This window comes from Aegilops tauschii, chromosome 1 (assembly GCF_002575655.3).
Source record: "Aegilops tauschii subsp. strangulata cultivar AL8/78 chromosome 1, Aet v6.0, whole genome shotgun sequence".
Taxonomy (NCBI): Eukaryota; Viridiplantae; Streptophyta; class Magnoliopsida; order Poales; family Poaceae; genus Aegilops; species Aegilops tauschii.
Window position 1 is genome coordinate 53,495,011 of NC_053035.3, and position 21,036 is coordinate 53,516,046.

The following is a 21,036-nucleotide window of genomic DNA, read 5'->3' on the forward strand; positions in this document are numbered from 1 at the left end:
CCGGCTCGCGCGCCCCGGCCCTCCCCGCCCCCCTCTTCCCCCTCGCCCTCCCGTTCCCGCCCCTGCGCCGCCTCACCGGGAGGTGGCCGGGGCGGCGCGCCCCTTCTCTTCCCCTGGCCCCCACCCCCGTGAGCTCTCCCCCGCCGCCGCCGGCGGGTGCCCCGGCGCTGGCCCGGGTGCTGCCGCCGGCGGCGGCGGTCCCTTCTGTACCCGCGCGTTCGTCTCCCTTTCGGGGCTGGTGACGGCGGTGGTGATGCTCGGCTGGGCGGCGGCCCGGCGATCCGGCGGTGGTCGCCGACGGTAGGCGTGGTGGCGGTGCTGCCCTTGGCAGCCGGGCGGCGTGGTGGCGTGCGGTGGCCGGCGGCGCGTCCCCGGCCCAGATCTGGGCCCTCCCGGCCCCATCTGGGTCCTAGCGGGTCGGTCCCCGGCGTGGCTTCGTCGTCGTTTGTGTGGTGAGGAGGAGGAGCGGCTCGGACGGGGGTCAGCGATGCCGACGGCGTGCCTGCTGCAGCGCGATGGCGGGAGCTTTACGGGCATGGAGTTCCCGGCCGGGCCTGTGGGCCCACGGGCCTGTGGGCCCACGGGCCTGGTATGCTCCTGCTATTGTGTCCGGTCGGCTACCGTCGTTGACGGTGGAGGTTGTGCCCTCCCGCGTGCCGACGGTGCTGCGGCCCCTAGTCCCGGCTCCTATCCCTTGTTGTGCAGACCTCACCTCGTGGTGCCGTGGTGAGACGGCGTGGAGGCTTCTTGACCATGGTGGCGCAAGATGGTGGTCGGTTTGGTGGCAGGCTCTGGAGCACCCGAGGTGAAGGTTGGGATCGGGGGAAACCCCTGTCGGCCTGTCCGACACCGACGCGGCGACGCCGGTGGGTGCCGCCGGACCTTCATGGAGGGCGTCGGGGGCGACCCTTCCTCTCGCCTCGTGTACCGGGTGAAACCCTTGGCAGCAGCGTCGTCATCGTCGCGGTCCTTGTTGGAGGTGCTGATTGGTACCGGTGCTTCGGAGCCTTGGAGCTTGGTGGGAGATCTTCGGTGGGCGCAGTGGTCGTGAAGCTTCTTCGTTTCCGTCGATCCGCCGTTGTCGGCATTCTTTTCTCTTGTTGTTTCTCTTTCGTTTCTTTTAGGTGTGATTGTGCTGCTTCCGCCCCAGCACCTATCCTTGGATATATCGGTTGGTTGCTTTGGAATACAAAGCGGGGGAAACCCTTTTTCTCATACATTACAAAAACATTCGAGGAGCGAATTTAAAATTTAACACCATTATATGTATCAATAATATGGATTTATAATCCTTAACAAGTACAAATTTGAGTCCTCAGAATGTCATACGTACATCAGAAGTTCAGAACAATGCCCATAAATCTGGGTTACAAATGTGTAATAAGGTGCAGAAAGCACAATAATTAGATATGCACAAGAATAATCTTACAAGTGCAGATTCTATTCGAGTATGCTTCCAGAATGCTTGGCATAGACTGTTCTTGAATGTTTATGAAATCAGGCTTTGGTCATCAGACACCAGTTTTCTTCTTCTTTGGCACATACTGTCGAGCCCATAGATGTTTTCCCCTGGTCATGAACTTGACTCTCCTGTTCCCATCAAGAACACGGAATAGTGTCATCTGCGAGTAAAATGTAACGTGTGCGTAAAGTGGTGGCCTACTTTCGATTGGCTCCTCTACAGTTATTTCTTCAATATCTCCATAGTGCCTGTGACAAGGAAGAAATTAGTGAAATAAAGTTAGCAACGTCCTATATAGGCGAAATTACTGCGATGAATTCAAACTACTGTAGATAAATTTTCTCCTCAAATTCATTTTGTGTTCTTTATTATAGCCTTTCCTGTCTTTTATGTCAATCATGTACTATCAAATTGACCACGTTAACTAGTAGATTTTAGATTTTGCAACATCTATTGGTCACCTTCACAGAATGAGAGGTCCGGGTGTATGTCTTCACACCTCTCTGTGTATGTGGACTTCACTACGGTTTTTATGGTTCCTATCAAAGAAGATAACAGAAACGTGTTTTCAGGCTTTGATGAGGTTACCAGTCTTGTTAGCAATGCGCACAAAATCTTAGTGCCTACTACCCTTGTTCGTGTATCGATCCCAATGGCATCCCTCTTGATTTTTGGGACATTTGCACTCAATTCCCACTGCCACACTTAGGTCTTCCTCTGTCAATGCGTGTACAACATCATGTGCAAATGTATTAATTAACTTGCATGTCATGGCAGAGAGAAACGCATGGTTATCAATCCTTAATTCACAAGCTATGTACCACTTTACTCCTCTGGTTTTGCCTAAAGGAATCATGAAGACTGTAGTTAAGTTGAAGCAGGCACTTTTGTGGGTCAAGTTCGACAAGGTGTCGAGAGGGAAATACAAATCAAGTGGGAGCTCGTTGTCCGCCGCCATCTATGGGCGGGCTGGCATAGTTGAACTAGAGAAATTCTGGAGAGCTTTTGTGACTATGTTGCTCATGGCTTTCATGGGAAGACCAGGATAGGGGGTAGGGTTGGGACACCCTTGGGACGCCATTGATACATACCTCTTCTATGATGTTACCACGAGCACTATTGGACATGGTAAAACTGCAGCCTTTTGGCATGCAACTTGGCTTGGGGGCCGCAAACGGAAAGACATTGCGCCATCCATTTTTGAAATTTACATGTATAGGATAACCGTGGAGCAGATAGAGTCTTTGGAGTATGATTGATGGAACAACAACACTAAGATAAATTTTGGGCTCTTTGTGAAACACATCATTGATTATTATTTTTGCTTTGGGTCAGTTTGCAAGACACTCAAGTGATGACAACAAGAATTAAACTGTTCGGAACCTTACTACTTTGGTAGAGTACTAGACACCACTGGTATATTCCGCTCCACTCGACTCCAAAAAGTGTTTAGTTGATGAAGTTGACTTTTTTTTGGAAAAATTGATTATCATCTAAGAGCATAAAATATTATTGTCTTATCTTGCAAGAAAGGGTGTGGACAGCTGATAGAGTACAGTGTAGAGGTTGACTTGTCTCAATTTGTGAAAGGGGGGCCAGAGTGGCCGAAACTTTTATTATTCAAGTGTAGGTTCATGTGGCGGATTTATAATGCGATAAAAGTGTTGTTTGGGCTTATTAATGTTAACACCGACGAATGGGGTATTCTGTGATCAACATCAACAGAAACACAATTAGGTGGGTCACTTCCTTCTTCATGTTTACTTCGTGGGAAATTTGGAATCAGTGGAATGCGAGGGTTTTTATGAATCTTTCAACCAAATCTAGTGTCATTTTGCGCAAGGTAAAAAGGGATGCCACGTTTTGGGGGGCGGAGGGTGCAAAGCATTGGAAGTCGATCATGTTGAGGTGAAGGTAGATGTTTATGTGCCATGCTTCGGCTAACTTGAAATTAATGTAAAACTCTTACTAATTAATGAGATGAAGGAAATATTTTGCCTCCATTTCAAAAGAGAAAAACTATGTCATTCTGGACATCAAGATGGTCGCTAGGCATCTTTCACCACAAACTCCTATGGAATATTCTTAGAACACAACGACGTACGATATTATTAACTACCTTCGACAAAATGGTGAATTTACACTGTTTATTACCAGCATTCAGCTTTTCGATATTACACTGTTTATTAACAGCGATCAATAACCATACCACTCTCCATATACATAATGGTGAATTTACCTATGTAATAAAATCTGAAACGATAGGCATACCTCATAAAAAAATCATGTAGTTCATCTTTGGTCAGTGGGTAGCCATTGGAAAATGTCACGAACAAAGTTCTCTCATCAGGTGGAATATCAGATAGTTGTTGCGTGATCTGCAGAGAAACATATTATTATTTTCTCTTCAAGCTAGGAACTGCACTAAGTATTTGGATGAAAACTATCAAGTCTTATTGGAAAATAACTGAATGGACATGCACAAAATGACTAGTGACGATGACTTTCTTACTGCATCATTATGGTTCTCTCTTAAGCTCAACTTATCCAGCAATGCCGCCAAACGGGAGGTGGACTGATAGTCATGGCGGAGCACATGACTTGTTTGAGCATGGATGTTTCTTGAACTTGAGCATTCTCCATGATGCATTTGACTTGTTTGAACATGGATATTTCTAGAACTTGTGCCTTCTCCATGATGCTTCGGAGTGTTAGCATACAAAGCCTTGATCTTGGTAAGAAGGTGTTTCTGCATAGATGATTAATTTGGTGAATCAGAAGGAGGAGAAAATACTTCACAAACTATTAATAGATCTTTCATTACTCTCACCGAACTATTAGGAATCTGTTCATGCGATGATTCTCCATAGGTCTCTTGGTATAGATCTGTCATCTACATATATAGATGATAAAGCAAATCACAAAAGGGTAAAACCTTGTACTAGTAATAGATCTGATCTTGAATAACTAAATATGAACACTAGTCTTACTGAGATGTTAGGAATCTGTTCATGCGATGATTCTCCATAGGCCTCTTGGTATAGATCTGTCATCTGCATAGATGATAAAGCAAATCACAAACGGGTAAAACCTTGTACTAGTAACTGATCTGATCTTGAATAACTAAATATGAACACTAGTCTTACTAAGATATTAGGAATCTGTTCATGCGATGATTCTCCATAGGCCTCTTGGTATAGATCCGTCATCTGCATAGATGATAAAGCAAAACACAAAAGGGTAAAATCTTCTACTACTAACAAATCAGATCTTGGATAACTAAATATTAACCCCAGTCTTACTGAGCTTGCAGCAGGAACCCGATCAGTCCTGGACTGTCCATAGGCTTCTTGGTGCAGGTATGCCATCTGATTACGGACAAAATTCATCTCTATCCTTTCTCGAAGATCTTCTAAGGCCTCATAACAGATAGTATTGAGGTAGAGAGAAATTCCTTCAACAGCTTGGTTCTGAAAGTCACTTCTTGGTATAGATCTGGCCTCTGAACCATCGAACGCAAAATGGAGAACTTCTAGAAAACGTTTTGCAGAAGAAACAATTGCGCGAAAATGGTTGTCACCAAGAGAGTATATGTGCTGAAGGTAATGAACTTGGCCATTCCCTTGTTGGAGCCACAACCAAAAGGCAATTATCTCCATGGAAAGGGAAGACTCAACTTGAAGACCAAGGACCAAACGAAAGAACAACACTCGAAGTAGCATATAGTAAGAATTTGAAGCATTATTCAGTGGATCTGGTGCCATGGAAGGTGTGGAAGGCATACAGGAGTGTATAGAAGAGTTGCTAGTTTTGAATCAACAAATACATACGAGGAAGAAGAAGGTATGTGGACTAGCTTATCATTTAAGTAAATGCATATAAGGTTCAAGCGGATGTTAATTGGGACTTTAATGCCTCCCAAAGTATGAGTAGAAGATAGGCAGAGGCGACAAAAAAAGCAAACTGTTGACAGTCTTACTCATTAATGGCAGTACATTGTAGGCACACTTGCCAAATAATTGCTGATTTTTGTTTCTTTTGCATGCGTCACCTTGCTGGTAATCTCTACAAAATCACCAAGTTTATCATGAGACTTGTATAGCGAGTTATAAAAATTCTATGAAAATATTCATTATTTAATGCTATTTAAAGCGTTCCTATGTACTCTGTGAAAAGACAGTTGGTACTCTGTGTAAAAATAGAGTTGGTACTCTCTATGTATAGGACTGAGATGAAAGGAGACCGGGCGACTGGCCAGGCGAAATGAAAGGAGACCGGGCGACTGGCCAGGCGACTGCGCCCGCGACGGTGACCTCCGCGTCCAGCGACCGCCGGCGGGTCGGCGGGAGATTTTGGGCGCTCGCCGACTCGGACGAAGAAGACGTGGACGACGATGGGGATCCTCCGGTGGACTCCCTGCCTTCACCGACTCCTTCAGATCTCATTTGCGAATTTTTTCGTTCAGGTTATACCGAAGATGAGGTGGCTATGACGATTGATCGCGTTCTGCCATTGGAGGATCCGGCGCGAATCGGTCTTCGCGCGGACGAGACGACAGAGATGATTCGACGTGTAGTACATCGGAGGACGGCGGCATCTGCGATTCGACCTTGGAAGGGTCCCATACCTAAGGTGAGTCTTCCGAATCTTACGCTTTTCGATATGATTCGGCCGGAGTCGTGGATCACTGTTAAGAAGAGGAAGAATGCGAGGCGGATCGGCGGTTGTCAGGCACCGGCGGCGCCGATCTTGGCAGCGCCGGCGATGGGGACCGCGGAGGAGAGAGCGCGGCGTTTGAACAGCTTGTTGGGCTACATTGGGCCGGCTCGGAGGGAGTCGAGTCCACGAGGAGTTGGGCCTAGGTCAGATGGGTATGTGGCCCATGCTGAACCGGACCAGCCTCCATCCCGCAATGCAATCACATGCACGTACGAGAGGGATCGGTTTCCTTCCTGTCGTGCGCCGTCGTCTGTCTCTGTCGCGGCTAGGGTTCGCAGGCGAGGGACTAGGGGTTTCCCCACGCGTGGTGCTCGTCGGGCGCGTAGAATCCGACCGCTCTTGCCCATGGCCGGTCGAGGGGCTGCGCCGCCTCCACCGAAGAGGATCGCCTCGGCCGCTCCTGCTGGGCGGGGCGGGGAGGAGCCGCCTCCGGCGGCGGGGGCCGGGTGCGGTACACTCGGGCCACCAGGGCAGAGGCAGCCGGCTGGCGTTCCACTGGGACCGGGCCGAGGTAATGCTCCTTCGGGCGGGAGGCCGCCGGCGCCCGTTGCTCATCCGGTAGCAGGCCGAGGTGGGCCTAGACCTCCAGCGCCGGTGGCGTCCCTGCAACCGGCGGCAGGGAAGGGCGGGCTCAGGCCTCCGGCGCCCGTCGCTCCGCAGGCAGCGGGTAGAGGCGGGCCTAGGCCCCCAACGCTGGGCGTGGCTGGTGCAGCCGGTACTGGCAGAGGTCAGTCTCAGGGCGCGCCTCCGCCTAACTTCGTCGCGCGGCCGGCCCAAAACCGGTCGGGACCATCTCAGACGCGACAGATTTCTAGCTCTAAAGATTCCCATGCTCCGCCCCGAGGCCAATGGGGGGACGATGGGTTAGATGTGTATGGCGATGGACAGCACCGGGGTTCCTCATCCACGGGAGGGGGGCGTGGTTATGCCTGGCAGAGTGACGGGACTGCTGAGAGACCGTTTCTCGGGCCTCCAGGAGGTTTTGTTGAGGGTGCTTCCGGTCCGGATCACCGCCAGAGAGGGGGTCGCCGTGGACATCGCGGTGGTCGGGGCGGTGGCCGCGGGAGGTATCATCGCAGACCGCCTCCGCCTTCGGCAGTTGTTGACCAAGTGGAGTCAGTACTGGAGACCGATTGCGCTTCCACGGAGCTCCCTCCCCAGGCAATGGAGGTGGTAGCGGCTTTAGCCAATGTTGAGGTTCCGGCGACTGGGAGTGTGACTGAGGTTACCGACAGGTGTGAGGCTGAGAGGGCGTCCAAGTGGGCGTGCAAGAAGGAAAGGATGCTTTGCTATCGTTGTGGTGAGAAGGGCCACTTCATTGCTGAATGCGTGGCAGAGCTGTGTGAGTCCTGTGGTAAGCCGGCACATGCCTCGGGGGATTGCCCGTTGTTGCGTGACCAGGCTCCGTCTTTGACAATGTATGGAGTTTATTGTGCTGAGCTAATGTTCTTTGAGTCCCCGGCAGCGAGAGAGACTCCGGAGGAGACTTTGAGCTTGACCACCGGGGTTGTCAAAGCTACTCAGGGTGAGGTTTCGGAGGCTCAGATTGTGCAGAGGCTTCAGGAACTGGCACCAAGAGACTTCCATTGGGAGCTCGTTCCTCTCAAGGCCAAGGTTTTTAAGGTGGAGTTTCCTTCAGTGGACGATCTGCAGCGATTGTTGAGTTTTGGTTTATGCAGAGTTCCTGGCACTAGGTGCATTCTGGAGTTCCATGAGTGGCAGCAGGTGGAACCTAAAGGAAAGCCGCTTACGCAGGTCTGGTTGCGGTTTTCGGGGGCTCCATCTAAGCCTTTGCAGGATGTTCGTGTCGTGGCCAGTATGGGCATTATGGTTGGCAAGACGGAGAAAGTGGATATGGCCTTCACTCGTGCACATGGAGTGGCCCGCATCTTAGTGAGCGTTTTGGATATTGAGTTCGTGCCTGACGTGGTTAACTGGACTTATAGAGGAGAGGTGTTTCCTCTTGAGATCGAGGTTGAGGACGCTGCCCTGTTTGCTGAGGCAATGATTGGGAATGATGTTGACATGCACGAGGGGGACGACAGTGCGGGAGCTGAGGAGGCACCGACTGACGAGTCGACTCGTGAGGGGACTAACGGCTCTCGTCCTGTGGCTCAGACCGGGGATGGAACCGGGGTTGAGCCGGCACCTTCGCCATCGGTGCCTATGACTTCGTTGCGGTTCGGGTCCTTTGAGCCAGCCTCTGCCCCTCCCAGACTTTGGAGTGACCGGGTAGATTCTGATGATGCGTTTGAGGAGTCACTACCTTTGTTGGTGTTCGACGATGCCGGTGGGCCACTGGCTGGATGCCTGCTGCGGACATCGTCGGTGAGGACTTTGGTTGGTTCCGGTGACGGGGAGTCGGTGGTTGCTCCACCGGAGGTCGATGTTTCGGCCCTAACGGCTGAGGTGGGGCGTGGGGGAGGGGGGTCTGGGCAGGTGGCTCCCACCTCCACCTTCACTATCCCGACATCGGCATCGCTGGTCATGACGGGACCGGCAGATGATGGGAGAGGAGGCCCGAGGCAGGCGGCCTCGGCTCTCTCTCCTTCGGGCGTGGCGGTGGCGGTCGCGCCTTCTGTGGCGTTGGGGGAGGGGGGTTTGGGGCAGGCGGCCCTGACTCCTCCTTCCTCGCCGGCGGTCAGGAGGACCGCATCTCCTTCGGTTGTGGCGGCGCCCGCGCCTTCTGTGGCGTTGGGGGAGGGGGGTGTGGGGCAGGCGGCCCTGACTCCTCTTTCCTCGCCGGCGGTCAGGAGGACCGCTTCTCCTTCGGCTGTGGCGGCGCCCGCGTCTTTTGTGGAGTCGGGGGAGGGGGGTTTGGGGCAGGCGGCCCTGACTCCTCCTTCCTCGTCAGCGGTCAGGAGATCCGAGCCTCCTCCCAGTGTACCCATTGCTATGGGTCTCGGATTGGGGCACTTGTCCGAGGGGTATGGGAGCCCGCAGCCGCCTCTTCCGGTATCCTTGGTTGACCCTTCGCGGGTGTCAGCACGAGGAGTTACTAGGGAGGAGGTCGTTGCTTTTGGCGGGATCCCGGACCCGGCCTCGACGGGGAGGCGGATGAGTGCTCGCATTCAGGAGCTTCCGGAGGTTGATGACATGCAGCAGAGGTGCGCTATGAGGGCGGCCAAGCTTCATGATGCTGCGATCTCTACTGGTATGTCCGTCAACATATCTAATTCTTTACTGCATTTTTCTAACGAGGAAATTATAAATAATGCAAACCAATTAGGAGTTTCACTCGGGGCTACAGATAGTGAGATTTCCAATTCGGTGAATGATTTGTTAGATTTGGAGGCGGAGCGTGCCTTAGAAACTATTCGTAATCTTGCTGCGGTTAAACCCATGAATGATAATGAGATTGATGCATTAGGGGTTAGAGTGCTCGATAATATGTGTATGGATCTAGCACCATCCAATCATGAGTCTGAGGACGATGATATGCCCATAGAAAATGCAGTTGTTTCTTCCGCTGAGCCCGGTTATGAGGATCGGGAGTCAGGACCTAGTAAACCCAAGCGTAAGTGGAAACGGAAAATTTACCCCGATTCTGCAGTTCGTAGGAGTGCTAGGATTCGGACCACTAAAAAATTTCATGATGAGTGATGAAAGGAATCTTTTGGAATAGCAGAGGTCTGAAAGACTTGGCTAAACGAAGGTTTCTTGCTGAGGCATCTCTGGAGCATCGTTTAGATTTTATTGCTCTATCGGAAACTGGTAGAGACAACTTTGCGCCCCAGTTTCTTTCCTCTCTTGCGGGTGGTGTTGATTTTGATTGGCATTGCCTCCCTCCGCGAGGAAGATCGGGTGGTATCTTGCTGGGTGTGAGATGCGATTCGCTTGAAGTCCATAGTGTAGTGATGGGCGACTTCGCGGTTAAGTTTCGAGTGAGGTCTAAGGTTGATGGTTTCAACTGGGCGTTGGTGGCGGTTTATGGTGCTGCACAGCCCGAGCTTAAACCGGAATTTTTGGCGGATCTTGTTCGGATTTGTGGGTCCGAGCAGCTTCCCATCTTAGTAGGGGGTGATTTCAACATCATTAGGAGGAGAGAGGAGAAGAATAATGATAACTTTGACGGCAGGTGGTCGTTCATGTTCAATACTATTATTGAAAGCTTGGATCTAAGGGAGATAGAGCTTTCTGGTAGAAAGTTTACCTGGGCTAACTCTTTGCCCAACCCGACTTACGAAAAGCTTGATCGCGTTCTTGCGAGTGTGGAGTGGGAACAGAAGTTCCCGCTTGTGACGGTTCAAGCTCTTTCACGGGGTTTTTCCGATCACACACCCCTGTTCGTTGACTCAGGGGAGCCGAACCACGTAGGGAACAAAAACACCTTTTCTTTTGAGATGGCCTGGTTCGAACGCGAAGGGTTCCTAGACCTCATCGCTAGGGAATGGGCGAAGGGTGTTGGAGGTAGGACCGCGGTTGAGCGTTGGCAAAATAATATTAGGAGTTTGAGAAGCTTCTTACGGGGTTGGGCTAAGCACCTTAGTGGGGTGTATAAGATTGAGAAGGACAGGCTCCTCTCTCTTATACAGAATCTGGACGTTAAGGCAGAATCCACGATTTTGATGCCTGCTGAGCTCCAGGTTAAAACTGAAGCAGAGAAGAGGTTGAAAGAACTTCTCCGCGAAGAAGAATTGATGTGGGCTTTGCGGGCTAAGGTTCGCAAAGTGGTCCAAGGGGACGCGAATACTCAATTCTTTCATATGATTGCTAATGGTAAGCACAGAAAGAAGAGAATATTCCAACTTGAACAAGATGAGGGCACTATTGTAGGACAGGATAACCTAAAAACATATATAACCGAGTATTATAGGCAGTTATTTGGACCTTCGGAGGATAATTGTGTATCTCTCGATGAGTCCAGAACTGAGGATGTGCCTCAACTTTCGGCTGCTGAAAATGATATTCTGGTTGCCCCGTTTTCGGAAAAGGAGGTGTTTGATGCTATAGCACAGTTGAAAAATAATAAGGCTCCCGGACTGGATGGATTTTCGGTGGAGTTCTACAAGAAGTGCTGGCATATTATTAAGGGGGATTTGCTACCTATGTTTCATGATCTGTTCTCTGGACAGCTTCAATTATTTCACTTGAATTTTGGAACTATCACACTGCTTCCTAAGAAGACGGATGCTGTGAGAATTGAGCAGTTCTGGCCGATCTGCCTTCTCAATGTTAGTTTTAAAATATTCACCAAGGTCGGGACTAATAGGCTCACACAGATTGCGCATTCTGTGGTGCAGCACTCCCAAACTGCTTTCATGCCGGATAGAAACATCCTTGAAGGGGTGGTCGTCCTTCATGAAACGCTCCATGAAATCCATTCCAAGAAGTTAGATGGTGTCATTTTTAAGGTGGATTTCGAGAAAGCGTACGATAAGGTCAAATGGCCATTTCTCCAACAGGCATTGCGTATGAAAGGTTTTGATGAAGCCTGGCGACGCCAGGTTGAATCATTTACGCAAAAAGGGAGTGTGGGAATTAGAGTGAATGACGATATTGGTCATTACTTCCAGACACATAAAGGCCTAAGACAAGGAGATCCGATGTCCCCTATCCTGTTTAACATTGTGGTTGGTATGTTAGCCATCTTGATAGGAAGGGCTAAGGAGAATGGTCAAGTGGGTGGCTTGGTACCTCATCTGGTTGATGGAGGTGTATCCATCCTTCAGTACGCTGATGATACAATCATCTTTATGGAGCATGACCTGGCCAAGGCGAGAAATATGAAGCTGGTGTTATGCCTTTTCGAACAATTGACCGGGTTAAAGATTAACTTTCATAAGAGCGAGCTGTTCTGCTTTGGTAGAGCCAAAGACGAACAGCAGGCTTATAGGCAATTGTTTGGGTGCAACTTGGGAGATTTACCTTTCTCTTACCTAGGTATTCCAATCCACCATCGAAAGCTGACCAATAGAGAATGGAAGTGCATCGAAGACCGGATTGAGAAGAAACTGAGTTGCTGGAAGGGCAAGCTCATGTCATATGGAGGCCGATTAATTCTGATTAATTCGGTGCTCACGAGTATGCCTATGTTTCTCTTATCGTTCTTTCAAGTCCCAGTTGGTGTTAGGAAAAGACTGGACTTTTATCGATCGCGTTTCTTTTGGCAGGGTGTTGAGCTAAAAAGAAAATACAGACTTGCAAAATGGGATATCATCTGTAGACCGAAAGACCAAGGGGGTCTTGGTATTGAGAATCTTGAAGTTAAGAACAGATGCCTTTTTAGCAAGTGGCTGTGGAAGCTTTCTTTTGAGACTGATGCCATGTGGGCCCAAATCCTTCGCAGCAAGTACCTACAGACAAAGTCCTTGTCCCAGGTCACAGTCAGGCCAACTGACTCGCCTTTCTGGAAAGGTCTGATGAAAGTCAAACAATCTATGTTTAATAGGACAAAGGTTGTTATTGGCAACGGCGCTAGTACACGATTCTGGGAGGATACTTGGCTCGGCGAGACACCCTTGGCCATTCAATATCCGTCTTTATATCGCATTGTTCAACGACGTGAGGTGTTCGTTGCTACGGTGTTTCAATCCATCCCCCTATTCAGTTCAGAAGGTCGTTAGTGGGCAATCGTTGGGAAGATTGGCTCCGTCTAGTTCGGAGACTAATGGATGTCCATCTTTCTCAACAACCCGATGAATTACGCTGGAAACTGACTAGGTCTAGAGTATTCACGGTTAAATCAATGTATATTGATGTAATTAATTCAAGCTCCATTCCTACCTCCAAGCATGTTTGGGCTGTCAAAGTTCCTTTGAAAATAAAAGTGTTTATGTGGTTTGTCCATAAACAGGTTATTTTAACCAAGGATAACTTGATTAAGCGTAATTGGACAGGACCTACGAGGTGTAGCTTCTGTGATCGGGACGAGACGATCAAACATCTCTTTTTTGATTGCCCGTTTGCCAGAGTTCTTTGGCGGACGGTTCACATTGCTTTTAATATTGCTCCACCGAATTCTGTCACTACGTTATTTGGGACATGGCTCACTGGGATTGAGCCTGAATTAGCGAGGCATATTCGTGTTGGAGTTTGCGCTTTGTTGTGGACTATATGGACTTGCAGAAATGATTTGGTTTTTAACAGAATATCACGTATTCACTTTTTGCAGGTTATTTTTCGAGCCACGGCCGTGATCCGATCATGGTCGCTACTCACTCCGATGGAGGCCAGGGAGCATTTGGTTACTGGATCTATCCACCGGGAGATGGTAGCTCGGGATATCTTCAACCGGTTTGGATGGCGGTCATGTAATAGGATAGGCAATTAGTTTACCTATTTTTCTTTAGCCAGCCGGTTGTGGCGTCTGATCTTGGCTAGTCTGTGTGTCCAGCCTCTTTAGCTCTATGTGAGCTGTCTTTTTATTACTTTTCAGTCGGAGACTTTGGAACCTTGTTGGAACCTTTTATTTCGTTAATAAGATGGCCGTATGCATCATTCTGATGCAGAGGCCGGGGAGATCCCCCTTTTCGAAAAAAATGTATAGGACTATATATATACTTACATATATATTTACAAAAATTACAGTTGGTACTGAAAAGCTACTAACTTTATGTTGGCAAATAATAAATGATAATTAGTTACCTGAGCTAATGCCCCATATTTAGACTTGGTTGTTCCACCATTAATTCCTTATTCACAACCATCAATCCCATCTAATGGCCTAGATGTTTTGCACCATCTGCATGCGGAGATGGATAAGGCTCCTGGGAACACACTCCCTGATTAGCTGTACAATTGCACGGTGTGTATGTGGTTTAGCTGATGAAGAGTTGAGTGGGCTCATCTCGAGAAGTGCCACTAGTGACCCACGGGAATGACTAATGGAGCTGAAGAGTTCATCAAGGTGCCCGTTATTTTATGGGCAATCTGGTTGGCTAGGCGTAAAGCAATCCTTGAATCAATTTTTCAGTGCCCTGTATCAATTATGAGGTTTCCTAATAGCCTAATGTGTGGGCTCAAGTCTCTGCCAAAGAAGAATGTGAATATAGGTAATTCCGAAACCACCTAGGTGGATCCCTACGACTGGCATCTGCAAACTATGTTGATGACTATCATACACGCTACCGAAATCGGCCTGTTTGCCGAGTGCATGCCTGTTCCCCGAGTGTCTTTTCTCGAGCACTCGGCAAACGGACCCTTTGCTGAGTTCGTAGGGAAATACACATGGCAAAGAAATAACACTCGGTAAGCTCCAGGTTCGCCTTGTGTTATACTTGGCAAACAAAAAGCACTCGGCAAAGTCAAACCTTTCTCGAGTGCTTTGTATAAAACAATTGGCTAAATAATTGTTTTCATTCTAAATATTTTACTTTAGTCAACTTTCTTTTATTTCTTCCCTTTTCTGTATTTTCATCCGTTTATTTATTTTCTTTTCTCTTCTTTTTCTTCCTTTATGTAACATGAAAAGGTTGGAAAAAATGTGTTAAAAATCTCATTTGTGTTAATGAGTCTATGTTTAAACCTTATCCAAGAAAACAAGAGGAATTCCAAATATTAGGGTGCCAAGACTTCCTCGAACATGGATCAGAGCTTATTGGTTTTTTAATTCTAAAAAATGCAAACGAATTCTGAAAATGTGAAACCTGACATGGTGTTATTACACTAGTAGAAAAAGAGGCTTCCATACGCCCCCATTAGTCCCCAAAATAATCGAACCGCGACTAAAGGGGTCTTTAGTCGCGGTTCGGGAGGAGGCCCGCGACAACCTATCTGGGCCCAGCGCGCGCTGGCGGACGGGAGGGGCTTTAGTCCCGGTTGGCCTGGCCAACCGGGACTAAAGGTCCTCAGGCTGGCCCGAAGGCCTTTAGTCGCGGTTGGCCAGGCCAACCGGGACTAAAGGTTAGACCTTTAGTCCCGGTTGGTCTGGCCAACCGCGACTAATGGCCCGAACCTTTAGTCGCGGTTGGCCAGACCAACCGGGACTAAAGGAGGCCTCATTTTCAAACTCTACCCCCCCGCCCCCCCCCCTGTGGATCGCCTTTTCAGTTTTAGAAAAAACAAAAGAAAATGATGGAAATGTCAAAAAACTAAAATAAAATAAGTTTTCCATGTGATATGTGGTCTAGTTGTTGGGAAAATTAATTATTTGCAAAATCTCTCTGGAAATTCTTAAAATGGGCATAACTTTTGCATACGAACTCGGATGAAAAAGTTTTTTATATGAAAAATCATCTACTCGAAACTGACTAGGTCTAGGTTTTCTATATGAACTCGCTAATTCAGGCTCAACCCGATGAATTACGTTGGAAACTGACTAGGTCTAGAGTATTCACGGTTAAATCAATGTATATTGATGTAATTAATTCAAGCTCCATTCCTACCTCCAAGCATGTTTGGGCTGCAAAAGTTCCTTTGAAAATAAAAGTGTTTATGTGGTTTGTCCATAAACAGGTTATTTTAACCAAGGATAACTTGATTAAGCGTAATTGGACAGGACCTACGAGGTGTAGCTTCTGTGATCGGGACGAGACGATCAAACATCTCTTTTTTGATTGCCCGTTTGCCAGAGTTCTTTGGCGGACGGTTCACATTGCTTTTAATATTGCTCCACCGAATTCTGTCACTACGTTATTTGGGACATGGCTCACTGGGATTGAGCCTGAATTAGCGAGACATATTCGTGTTGGAGTTTGCGCTTTGTTGTGGACTATATGGACTTGCAGAATTGATTTGGTTTTTAACAGAATATCACGTATTCACTTTTTGCAGGTTATTTTCCGAGCCACGGCCGTGATCCGATCATGGTCGCTACTCACTCCGATGGAGGCCAGGGAGCATTTGGTTACTGGATCTATCCGCTGGGAGATGGTAGCTCGGGATATCTTCAACCGGTTTGGATGGCGGTCATGTAATAGGATAGGCAATTAGTTTACCTATTTTTCTGTAGCCAGCCGGTTGTGGCGTCTGATCTTGGCTAGTCTGTGTGTCCAGCCTCTTTAGCTCTATGTGAGCTGTCTTTTTATTACTTTTCAGTCGGAGACTTTGGAACCTTGTTGGAACCTTTTATTTCGTTAATAAGATGGCCGTATGCATCATTCTGATGCAGAGGCCGGGGAGATCCCCCTTTTCGAAAAAAATGTATAGGACTATATATATACTTACATATATATTTACAAAAATTACAGTTGGTACTGAAAAGCTACTAACTTTATGTTGGCAAATAATAAATGATAATTAGTTACCTGAGCTAATGCCCCATATTTAGACTTGGTTGTTCCACCATTAATTCCTTATTCACAACCATCAATCCCATCTAATGGCCTAGATGTTTTGCACCATCTGCATGCGGAGATGGATAAGGCTCCTGGGAACACACTCCCTGATTAGCTGTACAATTGCACGGTGTGTATGTGGTTTAGCTGATGAAGAGTTGAGTGGGCTCATCTCGAGAAGTGCCACTAGTGACCCACGGGAATGACTAATGGAGCAGAAGAGTTCATCAAGGTGCCCGTTATTTTATGGGCAATCTGGTTGGCTAGGCGTAAAGCAATCCTTGAATCAATTTTTCAGTGCCCTGTATCAATTATGAGGTTTCCTAATAGCCTAATGTGTGGGCTCAAGTCTCTGCCAAAGAAGAATGTGAAGATAGGTAATTCCGAAACCACCTAGGTGGATCCCTACGACTGGCATCTGCAAACTATGTTGATGACTATCATACACGCTACCGAAATCAGCCTGTTTGCCGAGTGCATGCCTGTTCCCCGAGTGTCTTTTCTCGAGCACTCGGCAAACGGACCCTTTGCTGAGTTCGTAGGGAAATACACATGGCAAAGAAATAACACTCGGTAAGCTCCAGGTTCGCCTTGTGTTATACTTGGCAAACAAAAAGCACTCGGCAAAGTCAAACCTTTCTCGAGTGCTTTGTATAAAACAATTGGCTAAATAATTGTTTTCATTCTAAATATTTTACTTTAGTCAACTTTCTTTTATTTCTTCCCTTTTCTGTATTTTCATCCGTTTATTTATTTTCTTTTCTCTTCTTTTTCTTCCTTTATGTAACATGAAAAGGTTGGAAAAAATGTGTTAAAAATCTCATTTGTGTTAATGAGTCTATGTTTAAACCTTATCCAAGAAAACAAGAGGAATTCCAAATATTAGGGTGCCAAGACTTCCTCGAACATGGATCAGAGCTTATTGGTTTTTTAATTCTAAAAAATGCAAACGAATTCTGAAAATGTGAAACCTGACATGGTGTCATTACACTAGTAGAAAAAGAGGCTTCCATACGCCCCCATTAGTCCCCAAAATAATCGAACCGCGACTAAAGGGGTCTTTAGTCGCGGTTCGGGAGGAGGCCCGCGACCAACTATCTGGGCCCAGCGCGCGCTGGCGGACGGGAGGGGCTTTAGTCCCGGTTGGCCTGGCCAACCGGGACTAAAGGTCCTCAGGCTGGCCCGAAGGCCTTTAGTCGCGGTTGGCCAGGCCAACCGGGACTAAAGGTTAGACCTTTAGTCCCGGTTGGTCTGGCCAACCGCGACTAATGGCCCGAACCTTTAGTCGCGGTTGGCCAGACCAACCGGGACTAAAGGAGGCCTCATTTTCAAACTCTACCCCCCCGCCCCCCCCCCCGTGGATCGCCTTTTCAGTTTTAGAAAAAACAAAAGAAAATGATGGAAATGTCAAAAAAATAAAATAAAATAAGTTTTCCATGTGATATGTGGTCTAGTTGTTGGGAAAATTAATTATTTGCAAAATCTCTCTGGAAATTCTTAAAATGGGCATAACTTTTGCATACGAACTCGGATGAAAAAGTTTTTTATATGAAAAATCATCTACTCGAAACTGACTAGGTCTAGGTTTTCTATATGAACTCGCTAATTCAGGCTCAACCCGATGAATTACGTTGGAAACTGACTAGGTCTAGAGTATTCACGGTTAAATCAATGTATATTGATGTAATTAATTCAAGCTCCATTCCTACCTCCAAGCATGTTTGGGCTGCAAAAGTTCCTTTGAAAATAAAAGTGTTTATGTGGTTTGTCCATAAACAGGTTATTTTAACCAAGGATAACTTGATTAAGCGTAATTGGACAGGACCTACGAGGTGTAGCTTCTGTGATCGGGACGAGACGATCAAACATCTCTTTTTTGATTGCCCGTTTGCCAGAGTTCTTTGGCGGACGGTTCACATTGCTTTTAATATTGCTCCACCGAATTCTGTCACTACGTTATTTGGGACATGGCTCACTGGGATTGAGCCTGAATTAGCGAGACATATTCGTGTTGGAGTTTGCGCTTTGTTGTGGACTATATGGACTTGCAGAAATGATTTGGTTTTTAACAGAATATCACGTATTCACTTTTTGCAGGTTATTTTCCGAGCCACGGCCGTGATCCGATCATGGTCGCTACTCACTCCGATGGAGGCCAGGGAGCATTTGGTTACTGGATCTATCCGCTGGGAGATGGTAGCTCGGGATATCTTCAACCGGTTTGGATGGCGGTCATGTAATAGGATAGGCAATTAGTTTACCTATTTTTCTTTAGCCAGCCGGTTGTGGCGTCTGATCTTGGCTAGTCTCTGTGTCCAGCCTCTTTAGCTCTATGTGAGCTGTCTTTTTATTACTTTTCAGTCGGAGACTTTGGAACCTTGTTGGAACCTTTTATTTCGTTAATAAGATGGCCGTATGCATCATTCTGATGCAGAGGCCGGGGAGATCCCCCTTTTCAAAAAAAAAATGTATAGGACTATATATATACTTACATATATATTTACAAAAATTACAGTTGGTACTGAAAAGCTACTAACTTTATGTTGGCAAATAATAAATGATAATTAGTTACCTGAGCTAATGCCCCATATTTAGACTTGGTTGTTCCACCATTAATTCCTTATTCACAACCATCAATCCCATCTAATGGCCTAGATGTTTTGCACCATCTGCATGCGGAGATGGATAAGGCTCCTGGGAACACACTCCCTGATTAGCTGTACAATTGCACGGTGTGTATGTGGTTTAGCTGATGAAGAGTTGAGTGGGCTCATCTCGAGAAGTGCCACTAGTGACCCACGGGAATGACTAATGGAGCTGAAGAGTTCATCAAGGTGCCCGTTATTTTATGGGCAATCTGGTTGGCTAGGTGTAAAGCAATCCTTGAATCAATTTTTCAGTGCCCTGTATCAATTATGAGGTTTCCTAATAGCCTAATGTGTGGGCTCAAGTCTCTGCCAAAGAAGAATGTGAAGATAGGTAATTCTGAAACCACCTAGGTGGATCCCTACGACTGGCATCTGCAAACTATGTTGATGACTATCATACACGCTACCGAAATCGGCCTGTTTGCCGAGTGCATGCCTGTTCCCCGAGTGTCTTTTCTCGAGCACTCGGCAAACGGACCCTTTGCTGAGTTCGTAGGGAAATACACATGGCAAAGAAATAACACTCGGTAAGCTCCAGGTTCGCCTTGTGTTATACTTGGCAAACAAAAAGCACTCGGCAAAGTCAAACCTTTCTCGAGTGCTTTGTATAAAACAATTGGCTAAATAATTGTTTTCATTCTAAATATTTTACTTTAGTCAACTTTCTTTTATTTCTTCCCTTTTCTGTATTTTCATCCGTTTATTTATTTTCTTTTCTCTTCTTTTTCTTCCTTTATGTAACATGAAAAGGTTGGAAAAAATGTGTTAAAAATCTCATTTGTGTTAATGAGTCTATGTTTAAACCTTATCCAAGAAAACAAGAGGAATTCCAAATATTAGGGTGCCAAGACTTCCTCGAACATGGATCAGAGCTTATTGGTTTTTTAATTCTAAAAAATGCAAACGAATTCTGAAAATGTGAAACCTGACATGGTGTCATTACACTAGTAGAAAAAGAGGCTTCCATACGCCCCCATTAGTCCCCAAAATAATCGAACCGCGACTAAAGGTGTCTTTAGTCGCGGTTCGGGAGGAGGCCCGCGACCAACTATCTGGGCCCAGCGCGCGCTGGCGGACGGGAGGGGCTTTAGTCCCGGTTGGCCTGGCCAACCGGGACTAAAGGTCCTCAGGCTGGCCCGCAGGCCTTTAGTCGCGGTTGGCCAGGCCAACCGGGACTAAAGGTTAGACCTTTAGTCCCGGTTGGTCTGGCCAACCGCGACTAATGGCCCGAACCTTTAGTCGCGGTTGGCCAGACCAACCGGGACTAAAGGAGGCCTCATTTTCAAACTCTACCCCCCCGCCCCCCCCGTGGATCGCCTTTTCAGTTTTAGAAAAAACAAAAGAAAATGATGGAAATGTCAAGAAAATAAAATAAAATAAGTTTTCCATGTGATATGTGGTCTAGTTGTTGGGAAAATTAATTATTTGCAAAATCTCTCTAGAAATTCTTAAAATGGGCATAACTTTTGCATACGAACTCGGATGAAAAAGTTTTTTATATGAAAAATCATCTACTCGAAACTGACTAGGTCTAGGTTTTCTATATGAACTCGCTAATTCAGGCTCAACCCGATGAATTACGTTGGAAACTGACTAGGTCTAGAGTATTCACGGTTAAATCAATGTATATTGATGTAATTAATTCAAGCTCCATTCCTACCTCCAAGCATGTTTGGGCTGCAAAAGTTCCTTTGAAAATAAAAGTGTTTATGTGGTTTGTCCATAAACAGGTTATTTTAACCAAGGATAACTTGATTAAGCGTAATTGGACAGGACCTACGAGGTGTAGCTTCTGTGATCGGGACGAGACGATCAAACATCTCTTTTTTGATTGCCCGTTTGCCAGAGTTCTTTGGCGGACGGTTCACATTGCTTTTAATATTGCTCCACCGAATTCTGTCGCTACGTTATTTGGGACATGGCTCACTGGGATTGAGCCTGAATTAGCGAGACATATTCGTGTTGGAGTTTGCGCTTTGTTGTGGACTAT

At 47.0% G+C, this 21,036-nt stretch overlaps 2 protein-coding genes across 2 annotated transcripts in view; one reads left to right on the forward strand and one right to left on the reverse strand.

Moving 5' to 3' along the window:
- Positions 1 to 1,243: 1,243 nt before the first annotated feature.
- Positions 1,244 to 5,358, reverse strand: LOC120967174 (uncharacterized). Its single transcript, XM_040393777.3, has 7 exons — positions 4,765 to 5,358; positions 4,609 to 4,671; positions 4,453 to 4,515; positions 4,293 to 4,355; positions 3,975 to 4,211; positions 3,734 to 3,840; positions 1,244 to 1,710 (listed from the first exon to the last, which is right to left on the reverse strand). Exons 1-7 carry the CDS (start codon positions 5,242 to 5,244, stop codon positions 1,512 to 1,514), a joined length of 1,212 nt encoding a protein of 403 aa, XP_040249711.1. The 5' UTR covers positions 5,245 to 5,358; the 3' UTR covers positions 1,244 to 1,511.
- A 367-nt stretch (positions 5,359 to 5,725) lies between these two features.
- Positions 5,726 to 21,036, forward strand: part of LOC141041488 (uncharacterized) — a 36,493-nt gene continuing 21,182 nt past the window's right edge. The window contains exon 1 of the mRNA XM_073507740.1: positions 5,726 to 9,335. Within this exon, the coding sequence (XP_073363841.1) occupies positions 5,726 to 9,335 (3,610 nt within the window). The remainder of the gene's footprint in view (positions 9,336 to 21,036) is intronic.